The following is a 21,626-nucleotide window of genomic DNA, read 5'->3' on the forward strand; positions in this document are numbered from 1 at the left end:
ACACAAAGCGATAAACTGGCTGGGACTGGCTCACCAGGGGGTGTATAAGCTCAGAGGGAGGAGCTACACTTTTAAGTGTAGTACTTTGTGTGTCCTCCGGAGGCAGAAGCTAAACACCCCAAGGTCTGGGTCTCCCAAAGGAACGATAAAGAAATTGCATGCTACACTAATACCCCTGTTGTCATTGTGAGTTGTTTTCCGACTGACTGAGGTCCTCTACAAAAAATGGCAGATCCAGGCGTCTATGAATTCTGCAGTTTAACTGCGACTGAGGATCAAGCAACGAGATATGCTCGTCAGCGTGGCATGTTGCTTTCAGAAAGAGAATTACAGCAGGTTCAGCATTATCAGCAGCAGCAACAGTGAGACGTTCATGCTGCCAAAAAACAACGAACCGATCGTGGAAAACATTACGAAGGATTTCGTTGCACTAAATGTAAGAAATTCCGATGTGCAAAAAATGCATTAGTTCAAGCAGAAATACATGGCGCCGCACAGGGGAGCGAGTTGCGATTGTTCTTTGCTACGTTAGCTGTGGACGGAAAATCTCACACAAAAGTGTCAGTCAAGGCTGCGTTAGTCGCAATATATTTTTGGGCGAAAGATCTGCCCATGATACAAACAAAACATTTGCTACTAGAGTTGATAATGCAAAAAACTGATTTTTATGTACTCACCGTAAAATCGTTTTCTCTTAGCCATCATTAGGCTAAGACCATGGGTGTTATGCTGCCTATCCATAAAAGGACACTAAGTAGATGCAAAAGCATAGCTCCTCCTCTGCAGTATACACCCCCTGGCCGGGCCAGGCAACCTCAGTTTTAGTGCACAAGCAGTAGGAGAAAAAAAACAGTAAAAACTTCTCAACAGAGGAACATGAGAAAAGAAGAGTCATAACCAAATAAGGTACTGAGAGAACCAAGGCCCAACAGGGCAACAGGGTGGGTGCTGTGTCCCCCAATGATGGCTAAGAGAAAACGATTTTACGGTGAGTACACAAAAATCAGTTTTTCTCTGACACCTCATTGGGGGACACAGGGCCATGGGACGTCCTAAAGCAGTCCATGGGTGGGAAAAATGAAAGAAGACAACACCACCCAAGGACTAGGAACCAGTCCCAGACAGCCTGGAGCGCCTACTGAGAGAGGTGCTCTACTGCCGTTTGCAGAATTTTCCTACCCAGATTTGCCTCAGTTGAACCCTGGGTATGGACTCTGTAATGCTTTGACAATATATTTAGGCTAGACCAGGGTCGCAGCCTTACACACCTGTTCCACTGAAGCCTGATGCCGAATGGCCCACGAAGCGCCAAATGCTCGCGTGGAATGAGCCCGCAGCCCACTAGGAATGGGCTTGAGTTGCAAGCGGTAGACTTCCTGGATCGCAGAGCGAATCCAGCGAGCCAGAGTTGCCTTTGAAGCTGCCTGTCCGTTCTTAGGCCCCTCAGGAATGACGAACAAAGAGTCCGTTTTCCTAAAGGGGGCTGTCGTGGATATGTAATATCTGAGAGCTCTGAAGAGGTCTAACGAATGCAGAGACCTTTCCACCCTATGAACCGGGTGTGGACAAAAGGAAGGCAGAACAATGTCCTTGTTCAAATGAAACGGGGTAAGAACCTTTGGAAGGAAATCCGGAAGGGGGCGCAGAACCACCTTGTCCTGGTGAAAGATCAGAAAAGGCTTGCGGCAAGAGAGTGCTGCTAGCTCCGAAACCCATCTGATGGACGTAATTGCCACCAGGAATGTTACCTTCCAGGACAGAAGAGCAAGGGAGGATTCCTTGAGGGGTTCAAAGGGAGACCTCTCGAGGTTGAGGTCCCATGGTTCCAGCGGCCGTTTGTACAGGGGAACTAGATGGGAAACGGCCTGGAGGAAGGTCTTGACTTGCGGTTTTTGAGCCAGGCGGCATTGGTAGAAGATTGAGAGTGCTGAGACCTGCCCTTTAAGGGAACTGAGAGCCAACCCCGCTTGCAAGCCAGACTGTAGAAAGTCGAGAATTCTGGGGATGGTCAGAGGCATAGGCTGGATGTTAGTTTCCCTGCACCATGAAAGGAAGATTTTCCACGTACGGTGGTAAATGCGGGATGAAGCAGGCTTTCGGGCGCTGATCATGGTGGAAATAACCGCGGGGGAGAATCCCGCTCTTGTTAATACCCAGGTCTCAATGGCCATGCCGTCAGTTTCAGGGCTCTGGAGTTCTGATGGGAAATAGGCCCTTGGGTCAGCAAGTCTGGGATGTCTGGAAGGCGCCACGGTGCGTCTATGAGCATTTGTACTAATTTGCCGTACCAGGTGCGCCTGGGCCAGTCCGGTGCTATCAGTATCACCGGGACTCCCTCTGCCTTGATCTTCCTGATTACCCGCGGCAGCAGGGGTAGAGATGGAAATATGTAAGGCAGGCGGAAGTGGTGCCAGGAGCAGACTAGAGCATCCTGGGACAGGTATTATCACTCCTGCTGTTTGGAGCGAGTGGATTGCTGAGAAAAAAGCTTTGCGTCGTTTTCGAGTCTTTGGGGGGTTTGAGAGAAAGAACCGGCTCGGGGGTCGGGTCCGAAAATCTATGTGGTAACCGGAAGACACAAGGTCTTGCACCCATTTGTCGTCTGAGGCGGCAGCCCAGATGTGATGAAAGAGCCGCAGTCGACCTCCTACAATTGTTATGGACAAGATTATGAATTATAATGAGTATATAAGAGTTACATGGAGATATCCATAAAGAACAAGATTTAAGATGGTGTTTGAACTGTACCACACATATCTCTAGGCATAAGACTCAGACAGACAGTCTGGGCTATTCTTGTGACAAGTGAATCATGCTGACATTGCTTAATATAAATGAGGAACCAAGCACATTACAGTAAATTGTATATCACAGAATAAGCTGTTCTACTTTATCCAATAGGAGACGTGTTACGTATTCTTGGCACCTAGCCAATAAGCCCGGTTATATATATCCGTACAACTTCCGTATTAAAGTCAGTCTTACTTTCTATTCATATCCGAGTACGTCTCTCTGGTGTGTGTGAAAGAGAGTGGTTATGCATGCTACCACAAGTGACTCATAATTTGGACTGCAGACAGTTTAAGAGGGATGCATGACTGAATGGCATCAACCTAAATTAAGGCCTTATCATTTTCCGCCCAACGTACCTTAGGACGGAGCTCTGGATGGCGGACAGCCGTGCTGACACCTTCAGTCGAACGGCAACTACGCGACGAGGACTGGAGATGCGCACTCCAAATGCAGGTGAGAAAATTTGTATGATCTCACCTTGCAATCCTCATGCGTGTACTTGCATTTCGAAGGGGGGGTTGGGCTGTCCCAGTCTAGACACCTAATGACCGCCATCTCGCATGAGATAAACCGTCCTAAGAGATCCAACACCAAGGTGGTCAGGTTCACCTTAAGCTGTCTGTAATGTAATTCTAAATCACATGAAATGTAATGTGGTTTGAGGTTTTGTCTGCTCTTTGGAGACAAGCAGAAGTTCTATGTTATTTTTCTCTGACTTAACTGCAGGGGAAAATGAGGAAGTTGTTATATACGCTGGATATATGGATATATGGTTATATCTGCAGGTGAGATCAGCCACCTGGATGGTGTATATAGTGTCCTTATTGTTATGTCATTGTGTTGACCTGTGTCTACCTGTTGAGATGTCTGTTTATTTGCAGCAGGTGGAGTACTTGCTGGTTACGAGAACCGTGAAGTTCTGTGTGCTTTGTTCGTACTTACTGGTTTACGGAATAAGAGGAAGTAGTGTCACGAGAATGTACTTTGATATATTGAAGCTGTTTCTTCTTTGAGTGAATGAGAAACTTGGAAAAGTATGCTGTTTATACTGTTTATATAGTGTATACACTGGTGTGTGACGTGTCCGGTCAATAGTCAGTAATTGATAAATCTAAAGGGCAGGTACAGTGTCATGGTAAGACCCTGACTGTATCCTGGTGCGTCTTCCAGGGAGAGGAGATGATAGGGGGATTGGTTTTGGTCGGTACAGTGTCATGGTAAGACCCTGACTGTATCTGGTGGAATTTGATGTGTTCTCCGCGATCCTAGGTAGGAGGAACATTGGCAGAATCCCTTGACTTTGGTTTTAAACAGTATTATTGATGTTCTGGACGGACCGTTCAAAGAAGGTGTATATAGTGTGAACAGAGGTTACTAGTACTTGAAGTAAGATATAGTGAGGGTTAATTTAGTTTCTATCACCCACGTGATACTTCTTCCTGTTTGTCAGCCTGTTTGTGTTGTGGTTTTCTGGACTGAGGTAGAACATTTGTGTATTCTTTGTATTCTGGTCCGAGAAGGAAGGAGTATAACGGCACAGACCAGACATCCAGGTTGACGTGTTAGTTTTAGGTCGTGTACCCTTTAAGCATGGGGTCTAATCAGTCCACACCTGTCAAGTTAACGGCAGAAGAATTAGTAAGCGAACGAGAAGGAAGGAAGTATGTTAAAAATATGAAGTCGCTCTCGAAGGTGGCCGAAATCACTGCAAAGAAAGGGAGATTAGAGGAGCAGGAATCAAAAGATGTTTTGTTAAATAAGCGAGGGATTTGAAGGATAAAGATCTCCTTATGGGTGCTGAGGCATGGTATAGAACGTCAAAAGATGTTAGGAAATTGGCAAGGAAAGAGAAATCAGCTCAGAAAAATGGCACCTCAGGAAGTGGCCAAGCCCATTAGGAAGCAATGCCCCCTCCTCATAAGTCGTCCCCAAAGGGTTGGACTTGTGTAGTTTGTCCCCCTGCCCACCAAACGCCCTCCCTAGCCTGCCCAGACGTCATTTCAGGACGGGCCGCACCTAGTTCCCTTTTCCAGTCATCTTAAGTCCCAAGGCCACCGGCCTATTTGTTGCTGGAGCAACAGAAGACACCGAGGGGGGGCAGGAAGATGAGAATGATTTAACAATGATCCACCCCACCACCAACACTGTCCCTAGTAGAGGTAAACCACAGGTGCTGTCCTTATTTGAGGACGTCAGGCCACACATGGCATCGCACCATTATTCCGATAGTCCCAGACAAGAACGCCCTAAATATGTGACATGGAAGCCTCAAGAGGCTGCAGTCCTTGTGAAGGAACACTGAGATATATACACCTATGAGTGACGTGTCATCAATAATTGATGTTTGATACCTTGGACCTGATCTTCGGGGATTGAAGATTTGAAAGGGGGGGTTGTCTATGTACAGGTGCAGTGTTAAGGGAAAAGTGGGTGAAAGAGCCCTGACTGTTACCTGGTACGGTTTTCCTGCTAAGCAATGAGTTGAACGTTGTATGCGTACTCACTGGTCTTGTTTTAGTGGATGTCAATGTATTCTTACCTAGAATTGAATACATTGGGGAAGACCCCTAAACTTTGGCCTTAATCGGAATTATTGAGTATGCGATAGACCGTTCTCATGGAGGTGTATGTATATCGTGAATTCTCTCCCTGACATAATATCTCATATATAGTTTTCCCTGGAAGATGTTTTCACCCAAATTAAAGCTGGGGATTCTTTCTGGCCAGTAATGGAGCCAGGTTTGCGGGTTTACAGTGAGGGTGCGTGTACCTTATCACCCAAGTGACACTGGAAGATGTTTTATGTATAATGTACGCAGTTTTTGGTGTAGAACACCGTAGGAGAGTTGAAATTGGGGAAAAAAAAAAATAAGAGAAGTGTTAGTTTCTATTTCAGTCCTGTGAATGAAGTTCTGTGAAGTTTACTTGTAAGTGACACAAGTATGTCAAGAAGGGAAATGGAGAATTCTCCCAAAGGGGGAAGATTAGATGAGAATTGAGGAGTAATTCTGAATCTAGCAACTACGCTATGTGTATTTTACCTGTCTGTGAAAATAAGAAACATAAGCTGATATATAGGGTGGACTTGTGTGCTGTCTGTGGAGCACTGTGTCCACGTAAGCCCACCCCATTATTTCCTGTTCTGAATGTAGATTTCTTTCTGTCACTCAGTGTTTTGCCCAGCCCTGGGTGGGGTATGGTATGGGGATATTATTGCAGGGGCTAACAGGAGATAGGGATACGCTGGAGGCTCGGCCCTGACCACCATTAGGTCTACCGTCGAGATGAGGGCAAGCACAGGGTCCCTAGTTACAGGGTCAGCCCAGGGGTCCCTATATAATCCATATTCCCAGTGACAGATTGAATACCTCCTGAATGTAGATGTCACAATCCATGTCACTCCCTCCCAGGCCTCTTCAGACGCCATTTTTGGCCAACACCTACTTCCTCTTTTAGCGGCTGTTTCTTATCGGTAATTATCTTTAGTAGACGTTTTAACTCAGACACTACATAGTTCATCTTTTGATGCCATTTTAGTCCAGCCGACACCCAGTTCCCTATTTTTGTTTTAGCAGCCAAAGCCACTGCTCTGTTTATTGCTGACATAGCAGGGACTGCAGAGGGGGGATATAGGGACCTGAAACACACACTCCGTTTTTGGTCATATATGCAGTTGTTCCCCATTGTGTTCCAACTAATGAACCTTAGCAGAGGTTATTGCTGATAGTCCTGTGTAAACCTTTCCCCTTCACTTTTGCATGTTTGTTTTTCCAAGTTACACCCATTGCTCTTTCTTACAAACCTGGGCATAGTCCTTTGTATCAGGTCTCCGAGAGCCCACATGTAAACTACAGCTGGTAAAGACCAGGACACCCTCCTTCAAATGGCAAGACGTATGGAGATGAATCTAACAGCTTACAAGATCACCCCACATACAGATGAGCTACAGTCAAAGTCACCTGAAGAGTATCATCACGTCATCTCCAGCCCAGAAGTCATTCTACCTGTTTGCCATGGAGGAAGACAGCAGCCCCGGACATCTAAGGGACAGCAGCCCTTCGAACACTACTCAGCCAGATTGAACACCAACCTAAAGCACCAGTTGAAGATCAGTGCCCGTATGACATCACTGCTCCCTGACAAAGTCACCATCTCCCGGTGTGGGGTCCTTAATCCTGCTGAACTTCTCCCTCTTCCAAGGGGGGAGTGTCCCACCTCTGACACCTTGGTGGAAGAGGTAGTCGACTCTGGCATAGCTGAAACTCTGGATTCGATACAGTGACGGATACACCTTTGGACCCTGACTTAACCCCTTTGCGGATGGATCAAGATGTGCATCAAGAAGACGGTTCCACATGGGTATGGTGCTGGTAGCAGAAGACGCTGTGCTGATAGAGCAGTCGCTACCCGCATGCCTGTCTGTGAAGAAGCAGATGTATGTGCTCTCGCTGAATCCTGCAAGATGGCAGCCAGCATCTACTCTGTATGGAAGACAAGAGACTTGATCACTGCCAATGGAACTGTACGCCGCCATGAGGCCATAGAAGAATGGATGGAAGCTTTGCTATTGCCAGACAGAGTCGCGGTGAGCAGGGTTGAGGCCTACATTGGAGGAGTCAAGGGAAGCAGTATGAAGTGCCCTCACTGACAGAACATCCAAAGAAGCCCCAAGACCACTCACCAAAGAAACAGTCAGTCAATCTGTGCTTTTTGAATGACCCCGATGTGAAGAAAAGAGGATAGATGGAAAGTCTTGAGAAAACATTGTCCTGACCCTACAAGAGCAAGTCTCAGAAGAAGAGGACTGAGATAGGGTGCAGCTGTGGGCTCCCGGAGACCATGGAAAGTGGCTAGTGACCTGCTTTCACTGCCAGCCAAAGAGATATGGCAGGCCTTAGACACAGAACTGACTCTACACACCCCATACCAGCCACAGAATAGAGGGAAGGTTGGGAGGATGGGGCAGTGTAGAAGGCAAGGGCATGAGAGTCTTCCCCTTGAATTGTTCAGTGTCAGACACACCCCAGCAGGGACCACTAGGTTGAGACCCTATGAAATCCTGTTTAGAAGTACTCCCAGATACTTCAACTAAGCTTGTTGTTTGTTTAAACATTTGCCTAATATACGTTTTGAGTTTTCTCCTCCAGATCCAACCAGATCTAGATTTTTCTCTCTTTCCTTTCTTTTCTTTTCCTCTCTCTTTTCCTCTTTTTCTCTCTCTTTCTCTCTTCTCAATCTTTCTCTCTCTCCCTCTCTTCTCAATCTTTCTCTCTCTCTCTCTCTTCTCTCACTCTTTTCCTTCGGACGAAGATCCATGCATTCCACAACAAAGAGATGTCGGACCTGAGACCAGGAGATGGCTGTCTTCTCTCTTCTACCCGATACTTTGTGCCAGGACGATGATATCTAAGCATGTGGACCAGAAGACGACTGTGCATCCCACCTTTGATGATGTCCCACCATCACCGCCTAAGGACTGAGGAGCATGAGACTCTGAGTGAACCCAACCCTGATAAATATTAGCCAATTAAAGGACTACTGCCACGTTCCCCCTTCCTGAATAACGTGTGCCAGCGGAACATAGCCATGAGGACAGTCTAGAGAATACGGTCAGGATCTGGCTTCCTATGCATAGTCTGTTGGATGGGGAGATTCATCCACAAGGGATGGGTTATCTCGTATGTGAGTGAGGTAACCATCGGCATTAGGACAGATCAATAGACTCGGGAAAAGTAAGGAAAGACATTTTGGCTATCTCCAAAGGGGGGACTGTTATGGACAAGATTATGAATTATAATGAGTATATAAGAGTTACATGGAGATATCCATAAAGAACAGGATTTAAGATGGTGTTTGAACTGTACCACACATATCTCTTGGCATAAGACTCAGACAGACAGTCTGGGCTATTCTTGTGACAAGTGAATCATGCTGACATTGCTTAATATAAATGAGGAACCAAGCACATTACAGTAAATTGTATATCACAGAATAAGCTGTTCTACTTTATCCAATAGGAGACGTGTTACGTATTCTTGGCACCTAGCCAATAAGCCCGGTTATATATATCTGTACAACTTCCGTATTAAAGTCAGTCTTACTTTCTATTCATATCCGAGTACGTCTCTCTGGTGTGTGTGAAAGAGAGTGGTTATGCATGCTACCACAAGTGACTCATAATTTGGACTGCAGACAGTTTAAGAGGGATGCATGACTGAATGGCATCAACCTAAATTAAGGCCTTATCACAATGAGTGTGTCTTCCGGGGAGCCGAAGGAGTCATGAGGGGGGAAAAACGTCGTGGCCGAGTCTCCCTAGTCCTGGACTGTTTCGGTCTAGGCTGCCATGACGAAGTGGGTTTCGGGGAGAGCTGAGAAGGTCGGTCCCTGCGTAGTCCGCGGCTGGTGGCAGGGACAGCACGGGATGTCGACCAACCAAATGAGTTCCGAAAGGAGCGGAACGAGGACTGTGGACATCTGGTGGCAGAGTGCGCTCGCCATTGTCGGAGCCAGAGAGCTCTACGGATGGCTATGGTATTTGAGGCGACAAACGCTGCGCAGGTAGCAGCGTCCATGGAGGCCTGCATGAGGTACTCCGCTTTAGCGGCAATTTGAGCTGTTACCTCTGTGAAGGTATGAGTGACCTGGGATTCCTCAAGCGAAGTGTTAAAAGATTCTGCCCAGACCGAGATCGCCTTTGCGACCCACACAGCGGCAAAAGAGGGCGAGAGGGAGGAACCTGCAGCCTCAAAAGCAGAGCGGGCGAGGTGCTCCACCTGTCTGTCTGTCGGGTCCTTGATGGAGGAACCATCGGGTAAAGACAGGAGCGTCTTTGTGGTAAGGCGGAAGACCGGGGGGGTCGACCGAGGGCAGATCGGCCCAGCCCTTAGGGGCAGGTGAGGCAAAAGGGTACCGGGACTCCATGAGTTTTCGGTTACCGAAGCGCCTGTCAGGCTTCTCCCTTTGCTTTGTGAGGATATCCTGAAACTCTGGGTGATCAGCGAAAACCTTTTGGGGTTTCCTTGCCCTCTTAAAGGAGACCGCATGGTCAGTGGTAGTGGATGGGGGATCCTCCACATGCAGAGCTTGGTTGATTGCTGCTATAAGGGAGTCTATTGCAGTTTGATCATCTGGGGGTGATGAAACTAAGGAATCCTTTTGGTATAAACAGCATTCTCCCTCCTCCAGCTCTTCAGAAGCTGTGGAGCGTGTGGGAGAGCCTGCCCTGTGTGCTCCCGAGGGAGAGCCCGCTGGAGACACCCGGCCGTGTGCTCTTTTCCTGATCCCTGCAACCAGTGAAGCATGTGCCCGGATTACCTCAGAAGGATCCTCCATAGGGGTATCCTCAGGCTGCGTTCCGTCCAGGGACCCAGAAGGGTGTGGAGGACGACATTGCATAGCCAGCACCAGGTTCTGTGACAGTTTTTCCATGGATTGGGACAGAAACTGTGCCCATTCCGGTGGGCTGGGAGCCCTAGGCTCTGGGCTGACGGTGGCGGCGGTGGTGGCAGGGGGGTCTTATGGGGCTATAGGGTCACAGGACTCACAGAGAGAAGAGGTGTGCTTACGTGGTAGCTCAGTGTGGCAGGCAGTGCAGGCTGAATAATAGACTATGTGGGCCTTAGTACTCTTAGTGCCCTTAGAATTCTGCATGTTCCTAATAGGAGTATGCCAGGAGGGGGAGCAATGCTCAGCAGATCTACAAGTGAAGCAAGCACCTCACCAGAATCAGCCGATAGCCCTGTCCTCAGGAAGGATTAAGCTCTATGGAGATTTTCGCACACTTTCCTGGGGGGTGGGGCTTATCACGGCCGCGGAGGGGCGGGGCTTAGCGCTAAAAGAGTGCGAAGATGAAGTCAGTGTGCCCCCACCCTGCTGTGGGTAGTAAAAAACGGCGGGAAGGGAGCTTCTGATAGTTTTCCTCCCTCTCCCTCCAGTCAGCACACAGCTTGTCACTGGTGGTTATCAGCCGGCTTTTCTGTTAGAGCAAATAAACAGAGCAAATGAACAGCGTGAGTCCCTGACCCCTCCCCCTGCCACCGGGAAATTATCTGCAGGACTTTCTGCAAACAGGAGTGACTTCCCCCCTCCTCCAGCCAGCAAGCTAGAGAAAAGTTAACACCGTGTGTGCAGGATCCTTGGGGCTCTCCTCCTTGCACTGAGCAAGGGACTTTCTCATAATAAATACTGTAAATGTCCTGGGAGCCTTCCCTGCAGCGTCTTTTCTCCCTTTGTCTGGGAAACCAGTCAGGGGGGATCTCACCTTAAAACACTGCTTCCGTCCAGGCAGTGAAAATAGCAGAGTCAGCTTGCTGTGTCCGGTCACACCAGTGCCATATTCAACTCAGAGCCTGCAAAGAGGGGCTGAGGAATTGGTGCCATATTCAACACAGAGCCTGCAAAGAGGGGCTGAGGAATTGGGCTATAGGGGCACAGGCCTCTACCCTGGGCTTTGGAAAATCGGTGTCTGTGGAATCCATCGTCCAGCCCAGGATCCAGAGTCGCAGGAGGGGGTACGTGGAGGCGACACTCCACGTTCCCGCCCGTTGATGGTAGTGGGAGATCGGTCCCAAAGGAAACCGTCGCCCTCAAAAAATAACAAACCTTGAAAGGAAGTGCCTCCTACAGACACTAAGCTAAAACTGAGGTTGCCTGGCCCGGCCAGGGGGTGTATACTGCAGAGGAGCTATGCTTTTGCACCTACTTAGTGTCCTCCTATGGATAGGCAGCATAACACCCATGGTCCTGTGTCCCCCAATGAGGCGTCAGAGAAATCATATATACGTTGATTGGCGAAATTATATCCAGGAAGTATGCCAACGTTGCCTAAATGATGCTCCAGCCATGGGAGGCCTCGGAGAAATCGTTCAGATCGACGAAAATTTTATGCGTGGTCGTAGAAAATACAACAGGGGACGTCTTCAGCAGGCAAATCGCATGCAGCCACCGCGACAGAATTATGGTCACGAGGTCGTTGGTCCGTGGATTTTCGGAATGGTGTGGAAAAAAACGGATGGGAAACAAGACTTACGCATGTTCCACGTGCTTCGTCGGAATGAACAAACGTTGCGACCGATAATTCAACGCCATATAGCACCCGGCACATTGATCAGATCAGACGAATGGGCCACTTATCGGACCATTTCCACATGGGAAGGTTTCAACTACATGCACGAAACGGTGAATCATCAACAAAATTAATTGACCCTATCACAGGCGCAAACACGCAAATGATCGAGTGCCACTGGGGTCACATTAAAACCAAAATATTGCGAAAAATGAAAGGTACATCGGCGAATTTATTGCCCGGTCACTTGGCTGAATATTGGTGGAAAAAGATACACAACGAAGCACCATTCAATGTCATCGTAGATGAAATAGCTGCGCAATTTCCGAAAATATAATCGCAGTTTCTGGTAATTTTCCGACTAAGGTCCTATGCATTTTTACTGTTTATTTACTTTGTTTGTTTGACACAAATACATCGACTGACTGAGGTCCTATGCATTGTTACTGTTTATTTACTTTGTTTCATTTTGTAGAGGTGGACACATTTTATTTCTTTCATTTGGTAGAGGTGGACACATGCTACACTAATACCCTATCAGCCTGATTCTCTACATACCTTTAGTGGCCAGCTACCCCTGTTAGAATTAGCATAAGTATTATACAATCGACCTAGTAGGACCTGTGGTGAGGTCATACTCGTGACCAGAAGGGGCGGGGCCTCAGCCAACATAGCTGATACCAGGAAGCAACATTTGTCTGTTAGCTGAGGCTCCGCCCCTTCTGGTCACATGGGTATGACCTCACCACAGGTCCTACTAGGTCAATTGTATAATACTTGCTAATTCTAACAGGGGGAGGGGATAAGTATAAATACCTCCCCCAGATATTATCTGATCCTCAGCTGCTGTCACTTAAGAAGCTGATGATTTTATAAACTTTACTTTCTTGGATTTCAAAACCTAAACATCCGAGCTGACCACTACAGGTATGTAGATAATCAGCCTGATAGTGCCAGTATAGCACAGGCTTTAGGTTATATACAAAGAAGGGAATTTTGTTTACTTACCGTAAATTCCTTTTCTTCTAGCTCCAATTGGGAGACCCAGACAATTGGGTGTATAGCTACTGCCTCCGGAGGCCACACAAAGTATTACACTTAAAAGTGTAAAGCCCCTCCCCTTCTGCCTATACACCCCCCGTGGGATCACGGGCTCCTCAGTTTTAGTGCAAAAGCAAGAAGGAGGAAAGCCAATAACTGGTTTAAAAACAAATTCAATCCGAAGAACCATCGGAGAACTGAAACCATTCAACATGAACAACATGTGTACCCGAAAAAACAAAAATCCCTAAGGAAACAGGGCGGGTGCTGGGTCTCCCAATTGGAGCTAGAAGAAAAGGAATTTACGGTAAGTAAACAAAATTCCCTTCTTCTTTGTCGCTCCATTGGGAGACCCAGACAATTGGGACGTCCAAAAGCAGTCCCTGGGTGGGTAAAATAACACCTCGTGATAGGGCCGTAAAACAGCCCTTTCCTACATGGGGGCAATCGCCGCCTGAAGGACTCGTCTACCTAGGCTGGCGTCCGCCGAAGCGTAGGTATGCACCTGATAATGCTTGGTGAAAGTGTGCAGACTCGACCAGGTAGCCGCCTGGCACACCTGCTGAGCCGTAGCCTGGTGCCGTAATGCCCAGGACGCACCCACGGCTCTGGTAGAATGGGCCTTCAGCCCTGAGGGAACCGGAAGCCCAGCAGAACGATAGGCTTCCAGAATTGGTTCCTTGATCCACCGAGCCAGGGTGGATTTGGAAGCTTGTGACCCTTTACGCTGACCAGCGACAAGGACAAAGAGTGCATCCGAGTGGCGCAGGGGCGCCGTGCGGGAAATGTAGATTCTGAGTGCTCTCACCAGATCCAACAGATGCAAATCCTTTTCACATTGATGAACTGGATGAGGACAAAAAGAAGGTAAGGAGATATCCTGATTGAGATGAAAGGGGGATACCACCTTAGGAAGAAACTCGGGAATCGGGCGCAGAACCACCTTGTCCTGGTGAAATACCAGGAAGGGAGCTTTGCATGACAGCGCTGCTAGCTCGGACACTCTCCGAAGAGACGTGACCGCTACTAGAAAGGCCACTTTCTGTGAAAGGTGAGAAAGGGGAACATCCCTCATAGGCTCGAAAGGCGGCTTCTGGAGAGCAATTAGAACCCTGTTCAGATCCCATGGTTCTAATGGCCGCTTGTAAGGAGGGACTAAGTGGCAAACCCCCTGCAGGAACGTGCGTACCTGAGGAAGTCGGGCTAGGCGCTTCTGAAAAAATACAGATAGCGCTGAGACTTGTCCTTTAAGGGAGCCGAGCGACAAACCTTTTTCCAAACCGCATTGCAGGAAGGAAAGAAAAGTAGGTAATGCAAATGGCCAGGGAGAAACTCCCTGAGTAGAGCACCAAGATAAGAAAATCTTCCACGTCCTGTGGTGGATTTTGGCGGACGTTGGTTTCCTAGCCTGTCTCATGGTAGCAATGACCTCTTGAGATAATCCTGAAGACGCTAGGATCCAGGACTCAATGGCCACACAGTCAGGTTCAGGGCCGCAGAATTCAGATGGAAAAACGGCCCTTGAGACAGCAAGTCTGGCCGGTCTGGTAGTGCCCACGGTTGGCATACCGCGAGATGCCACAGATCCGGATACCACGACCTCCTCGGCCAGTCTGGAGCGACGAGGATGGCGCGGCGGCAGTCGGACCTGATCTTGCGTAGCACTCTGGGCAACAGTGCCAGAGGTGGAAACACGTAAGGTAGCCGGAACTGTGACCAATCCTGAACTAAGGCGTCTGCCGCCAGAGCTCTGTGATCGTGAGACCGTGCCATGAAAGCCGGGACCTTGTTGTTGTGCTGGGACGCCATTAGGTCGACGTCCGGCATCCCCCAGCGGCGACAGATCTCCTGAAACACGTCCGGGTGAAGAGACCATTCCCCTGCGTCCATACCCTGGCGACTGAGGAAGTCTGCTTCCCAGTTTTCTACGCCTGGGATGTGAACTGCGGATATGGTGGAGGCCGTGTCTTCCACCCACATCAGAATCCGCCGGACTTCCTGGAAGGCTTGTCGACTGCGTATTCCGCCTTGGTGGTTGATGTATGCCACCGCTGTGGAGTTGTCCGACTGAATTCGGATCTGCTTGCCTTCCAGCCACTGCTGGAAGGCTTGTAGGGCAAGATACACTGCCTTGATTTCCAGAACATTGATCTGAAGGGTGGACTCTTGCTGAGTCCACGTACCTTGAGCCCTGTGGTGGAGAAAGACCGCTCCCCACCCTGACAGACTCGCATCTGTCGTGACCACCGCCCAGGATGGGGGTAGGAAGGATTTTCCTTTCGACAATGAGGTGGGAAGCAGCCACCACCGAAGAGAATCCTTGGCCGCCTGAGAAAGGGAGACGTTCCTGTCGAGGGACGTCGACCTCCCGTCCCATTGGCGGAGAATGTCCCATTGTAGTGGACGCAGATGAAACTGCGCGAAAGGGACAGCCTCTATTGCTGCTACCATCTTCCCTAGGAAGTGCATGAGGCACCTCAAGGGGTGCAACTGGCCTTGAAGGAGAGATTGCACCCCTATCTGAAGTGAACATTGTTTGTCCCGCGGAAGCTTCACTATCGCTGATAGAGTATGAAACTCCATGCCAAGATATGTTAGCGATTAGGCCGGGGTCAGATTTGACTTTGAAAAGTTGATGATCCACCCGAAACTCTGGAGAGTCTCCAGCGCAACGTTCAGGCTGTGTTGGCATGCCTCTTGAGAGGGCGCCTTGACAAGCAGATCGTCTAAGTAAGGGATCACAGAGTGTCCCTGAGAGTGCAGGACTGCTACTACTGCTGCCATGACCTTGGTGAAGACCCGTGGGGCTGTCGCCAGACCGAAAGGCAGAGCTACGAACTGAAGGTGTTCGTCTCCTATAACGAAGCGTAGAAAACGCTGATGCTCTGGAGCAATCGGCACGTGGAGATAAGCATCCTTGATGTCTATTGATGCTAGGAAATCTCCTTGAGACATTGAGGCGATGACGGAGCGGAGGGATTCCATCCGGAACCGCCTGGTTTTCACGTGCTTGTTGAGCAGTTTTAGGTCCAGAACGGGACGGAAAGACCCGTCCTTTTTTGGCACCACAAACAAATTGGAGTAAAACCCGTGACCTTGCTGCTGAAGAGGAACAGGGATCACCACTCCTTCTGCCTTTAGAGTGCACACCGCCTGCAGAAGAGCATCGGCTCGGTCGGGAGGCGGAGACGTTCTGAAGAATCGAGTCGGAGGACGAGAACTGAACTCTATCCTGTACCCGTGAGACAGAATGTCTCTCACCCAACGGTCTTGGACCTGTGGCAGCCAAATGTCGCCAAAGCGGGAGAGCCTGCCACCGACCGAGGATGCGGAGAGAGGGGGCCGAAAGTCATGAGGAAGCCGTCTTGGTAGCGGTTCCTCCGGCTGTCTTTTTTGGGCGTGACTGAGCCCGCCAAGAATCTGAGCTCCTCTGATCCTTTTGAGACGTTTTGGCCGAGGAGAATTGGGACCTGCCCGAGCCTCGAAAGGACCGAAACCTCGACTGTCCCCTCCTCTGTTGGGATTTGTTTGGTCTGGGCTGAGGTAAGGATGAATCCTTACCCTTGGATTGTTTAATGATTTCATCCAATCGCTCACCAAACAGTCGGTCACCCGAAAATGGTAAACTGGTTAAGCACTTTTTGGAAGCAGAATCTGCCTTCCATTCCCTTAACCACAAGGCTCTGCGTAAAACCACGGAGTTGGCGGACGCCACTGCCGTACGGCTCGTAGAGTCCAGGACAGCATTAATAGCGTAAGACGCAAATGCCGACATTTGAGAGGTTAAGGATGCCACTTGCGGAACAGATGTACGTGTGACAGTGTCAATCTGCGCCAGACCAGCTGAAATAGCTTGGAGTGCCCATACGGCTGCGAATGCCGGAGCAAACGACGCGCCGATAGCTTCATAGATGGATTTCAACCAGAGCTCCATCTGTCTGTCAGTGGAATCTTTAAGTGAAGCCCCATCTTCCACTGCAACTACGGATCTAGCCGCAAGCCTGGAGATTGGAGGATCCACCTTGGGACACTGGGTCCAGCCCTTGACCACGTCAGGAGGGAAGGGATAACGTGTATCCTTAAGGCGTTTGGAGAAACGCTTATCTGGATAAGCGTGGTGTTTCTGGACTGCCTCCCTGAAGTCAGAGTGGTCCAGAAAAGTACTCAATTTACGCTTGGGATACCTGAAATGGAATTTCTCCTGCTGTGAAGCTGACTCCTCCACTGGAGGAGCTGAGGGAGAAATATCCAACATTCGATTGATGGACGCTATAAGATCATTCACTATGGCGTCACCCTCAGGTGTATCCAGATTGAGAGCGGTCTCAGGATCAGAATCCTGATCAGCTACCTCCGCTTCATCATACAGAGAGTCCTCCTGCTGGGACCCTGACCAGTGTGATGATGTCGAGGGCCGCTCCCAGCGAGCTCGCTTAGGCCGTCTGGGACTGTCGTCCGTGTCAGAGCCTTCACCCTGGGATGCATGGGACACCCCCGGAGCCCGGAGTTGTTCCAACTGAGGGGGACCAGGAAGCAATGATTCAACAGTGCCCATGGTCTGAGGTACCGGTCTGGACTGCAACGTTTCTAGAATTTTAGTCATAGTCACAGACAATCTATCAGCAAAAACTGCAAACTCCGTCCCCGTCACCTGGACAGTGTTCACAGGTGGTTCACCCTGGGTCACCCCTAGCAGAGACCCCGGCTGAGCAAGTGCCACAGGGGCCGAACATTGCACACAATGGGGGTCAGTGGAACCTGCCGGTAGAATAGCCTCACATGCGGTACAAGCAGCATAGAAAGCCTGTGCCTTGGCACCCTTGCTTTTTGCGGACGACATGCTGTCCTCTGAGCAATCTAGGAGGGTATATAGCCAAGAATAGCGACCGTACAGTGCAATGTATAGAATACAAGCATAAAAGTACAAATGAACACTTCGGCGCTAGTGGGGTCAGCACTTCAGGTGCTGCTTACCGCCCGCTGAAAAGCGGGTGAGTGGTCGCCAGAATCCCGTGTCTGGGTCCCCCAGAGCTTGTCTCCCTTCTCCAGCTCCGACTGCACACAGGAATGGCTGCCGGCGTCCTGTGAAGAGGGGTGTACCGTGGGCGTGCCTCAGACAAAGTGCGGGAAACTGGCGTCCCACTGTGTTCAGTGAGTGGGCTGGAGTATGCAAAGCAGACTCCAGCCCTCGGCGCTGACGTCCGGCACAGCGTCCCGCCCTTCCCCTGACTGGCAGGCCTGGGGGCGGGAAAGCAACGAGACTAGGCCGCAAAAGCCGGGGACTCGAGTAATAAGCGCGGCCGTCCAGAAGCACGGCCAGCGCGGAAGTCCCCGGCGCACTACAAGTCCCAGCCGCGCCGCAGTGTAAAACTGACAGCAGCGGCCGGCGCGGCAGTCCCCAATACATTAACTAACTCAGCAAAGCTGTAGTGAGTAGTGGCACAAGCGCGCAGCGCTGTTGTCCCCAGCGCACTAACACACCCAGCAATGCTGCGGTGTGTCTGCGCGCGGTCTGTACGGGGACACAGAGTACCTTGACGTAGCAGGGCCATGTCCCTGATGATACTCAGTTCCATATCCAGCAGATACCCCAGTGGCAGTGGATGGAGCACGGTCTCCTGTGCCTGGAGACCGGTAGGATCCCACTTCACCCAGAGCCCTAAGGGGGATGGGGAAGGAAAGCAGCATGTGGGCTCCAGCCTCCGTACCCGCAATGGATACCTCAACCTTAACAAACACCGCCAAGAGTGGGGTGAGAAGGGAGCATGCTGGGGGCCCTAGTATGGGCCCTCTTTTCTTCCATCCGACATAGTCAGCAGCTACTGCTGACTAAACAGTGGAGCTATGCGTGGATGTCTGACCTCCTTCGCACAAAGCTTGAAAACTGAGGAGCCCGTGATCCCACGGGGGGTGTATAGGCAGAAGGGGAGGGGCTTTACACTTTTAAGTGTAATACTTTGTGTGGCCTCCGGAGGCAGTAGCTATACACCCAATTGTCTGGGTCTCCCAATGGAGCGACAAAGAAAATCCTGGTGATTGGTTCCCTTTAATGTTTAAGCAAAGCGCAGGAATAACCCTTTAATATTCTTATATATATGATTATACTCTATTATTGCGCAGTGTATCCGAAGTACTGATGCCAACAGAAGCAGTCAGGCGTACAACCTATTAGGTGATTTTTTTTATACCGAATTCTACCCTGAACAAAACATGAAACACAAACCTTAAATGTAGGAGACAGGTAGTTCTTCAAAAACCAGAACTTCACCGGTGTCTTTGTGTTCTTCAGTACAGATAACATCATAATTCTGTGGGGAGAAAACAAATTCCCTGTCATTATACCTCCACAATTAGGGATGTGATAATGTTATGCAGTCCCTAGTATCATAAGACAGACATGGGGTTTGTGCAATTTCCCCAGATGTCTACACGCCGTCTCGTGGTTTGTGGACCCGCTGTGTAGGAACTGTTCACACTGTGTGCAGTATATCTCCAATGTCTGCTGCTGTATAGTGACATCGTGTAGCCCATAGCCTCCCCTTTTAGATACTTATATACACCAGGCTGATGGGGGTAAAGTAGATACACTTTGGGTCTTTCCCAGAACACATGGCAAACAAACAATGCAAAATATATACTTCGCCTTACACTCACCTGAGGAAGCGCTCATACAAGTGTCCGGAGGCCAGGGAGAATATATTAATGACATCTTCTTTATCTTGCTTCACCTCCTCCTGCTTTTGTCCTCCTGTCAGTCCCCTGATGAGAGACAGCGCACAAAATAAGTCCTCCTCCTCCAAGGACCAGACTCGTTTGCTTGATTAAGTGACATTACATGAGAATGTCATGTGAGCACTTACACTATGGGGCTGGTTTATTAATCCACATTTAACAGTGTAAATTTATAGGAGTTGTCTAGGCATTTAGCACTGATAACCTAGGCCTGGGATAAGTCATCAGTATCGGATCGGTGGGGTAAGAGACCCAGAATACTCGCTGATCAGCTTTTATTAGCTTTTTACAATGTATTACAGGTGCTATTGAGAAATAAATGTCTTCTCCTGCCCACAAGAATAACATAGGACATCATCACTAGATGCCTGGACCTGGACAGCCTTTGAAGATTACAGCTTTACTTTCTCCTCTCCTTAAAATCAGCAAGGTCTCCTCTAGTTAATCAGCAGATCCTTTTTTGTCACTTTTCTTGTATCCAGAACCCCTTACAAGAGCCAACAATCATCAGCTTTGGCCGGCTCAGTCTAAGCATGTATTGCCTGTTGTGATGGTGTGATATTGTAGGTTGTGTATCATGTTGTGTAGGTTTCTATATTAGGCGTGGTTCACTGTCCATTATTTGTATTCCTTGTGTGTACATTGTATTGTCTGTAGGTAATCACCGCCTGTAGTGTTTCTGTCCCTAGATCTGGGGGAAGGGGGCCTGGGATCCACCTAAACTCTCTGCTTACCTGAAGAATTGATCAGTCTGTTTGAGAACTTCAAGAGAGAAGGGAGAAGATTGATCCTCCTCTGGCTGAAGCTGCAGCTTCTCAAAGACCTGGACATTTATGGCTTTCTGGACTATTTTACCCTCTGTATGGTGGATTATGTTATGGACCTTTTGATTGCTTGGAATAAATGTTCTTTGGATTGACCATCCATTTCTCGCTCTGTTGATTGTGTGATATGGGAGAAGGACCCTGTCACACCTGTAATTCCACATTTCCCCCTTTATAAAGGGTCTTTGGAGATCTATTATTTCCTAACCTAAGCAATCTGCCTCGTCGGAGAGCAAAAGGAGAGGAACTGTGGTGCCATCTTTTAGAACCAGAAATCCTACAAGTCAACTCAATATCGACTTGTTAAACGGCCTTGTACATGATAGAAGCCAAATCAGACACTCCAGTTGCAGACATGCGTATCGGGGTGTTTGACAGCTTACCATGTATACAACCTCATATGTACAGCACTGTTCATGTCTGTGCGGGCAGAGGACATAACACTTAAGGGGGTCCTCCTGTGACTCATTTACAGGGATACATCAAATACTATAAATGTAAATCCTGGTAGACCCAGCGTGCTGGTGCACAGTTGACAGGTCTCCTGTGCTAAACTTACCATGTAATGGAGTCCCAGAAGCCGGACTCATTCTCATTCGTCCCATCACTGAGAAGATCTTCATTCAACTTTTCTGTTTTTTTCTGAACCTATTTAAAAGTAGAATAGAGGTTAGCCATCATTCACAATCATCAGACAGATCAGTAGATGCACATTAGTTTGGCTGTGATGAATTTATTGTTAAGTCCTGCATATTTCAAGGATATGATTAATTCTTAGGTCCACTCATCCCTCTGCGGTAAGACTACTCTATTCACTCCACTAAATACAACAGTAATCAGATGGGACTGAAGCCAACAGAAATCCCACTGGACTGAAGGTGAGGTTACAGACTGCCCTGAGCTCCCCGGGAGACGCCATATTGCATAGCCAGATACTTTTTTTTGTTTAGCAAAAGCCCAAAGTTATGCTTGGTACCCGAGTGTGGTTAAAAAAAAGTGGCTAAGTGCCACAAAATAAGTGGATGCTGGTCTAATCTCCAACAGAAGAAGTGTCCCCAAAATCATTCCCTGTCCCTGTGAGTGAAAAGATCACCACGAGGGTCAGGGACTAGTAAGCTGCCTTAACCGAAGCCAAGGAAAGGCCCAATCTCACACCTAGCATCTGCCAA

The 21,626-nt window shown here is 48.9% G+C and overlaps 1 protein-coding gene across 4 annotated transcripts in view; it reads right to left on the reverse strand.

Moving 5' to 3' along the window:
- The window catches only part of UGGT1 (UDP-glucose glycoprotein glucosyltransferase 1), a 242,824-nt gene that overhangs the window by 26,179 nt on the left and 195,019 nt on the right, over positions 1-21,626 (reverse strand). For all 4 annotated transcript variants that reach the window (XM_075341044.1, XM_075341046.1, XM_075341047.1 and 1 more), the window contains 3 exons: positions 21,017-21,105; positions 19,556-19,660; positions 19,125-19,209 (listed from right to left, as the gene is read on the reverse strand). In XM_075341044.1, the coding sequence (XP_075197159.1) occupies positions 19,125-19,209; positions 19,556-19,660; positions 21,017-21,105 (279 nt within the window). The remainder of the gene's footprint in view (positions 1-19,124; positions 19,210-19,555; positions 19,661-21,016; positions 21,106-21,626) is intronic.

This window comes from Anomaloglossus baeobatrachus, chromosome 3, assembly GCF_048569485.1.
Source record: "Anomaloglossus baeobatrachus isolate aAnoBae1 chromosome 3, aAnoBae1.hap1, whole genome shotgun sequence".
Classification (NCBI taxonomy): Eukaryota; Metazoa; Chordata; class Amphibia; order Anura; family Aromobatidae; genus Anomaloglossus; species Anomaloglossus baeobatrachus.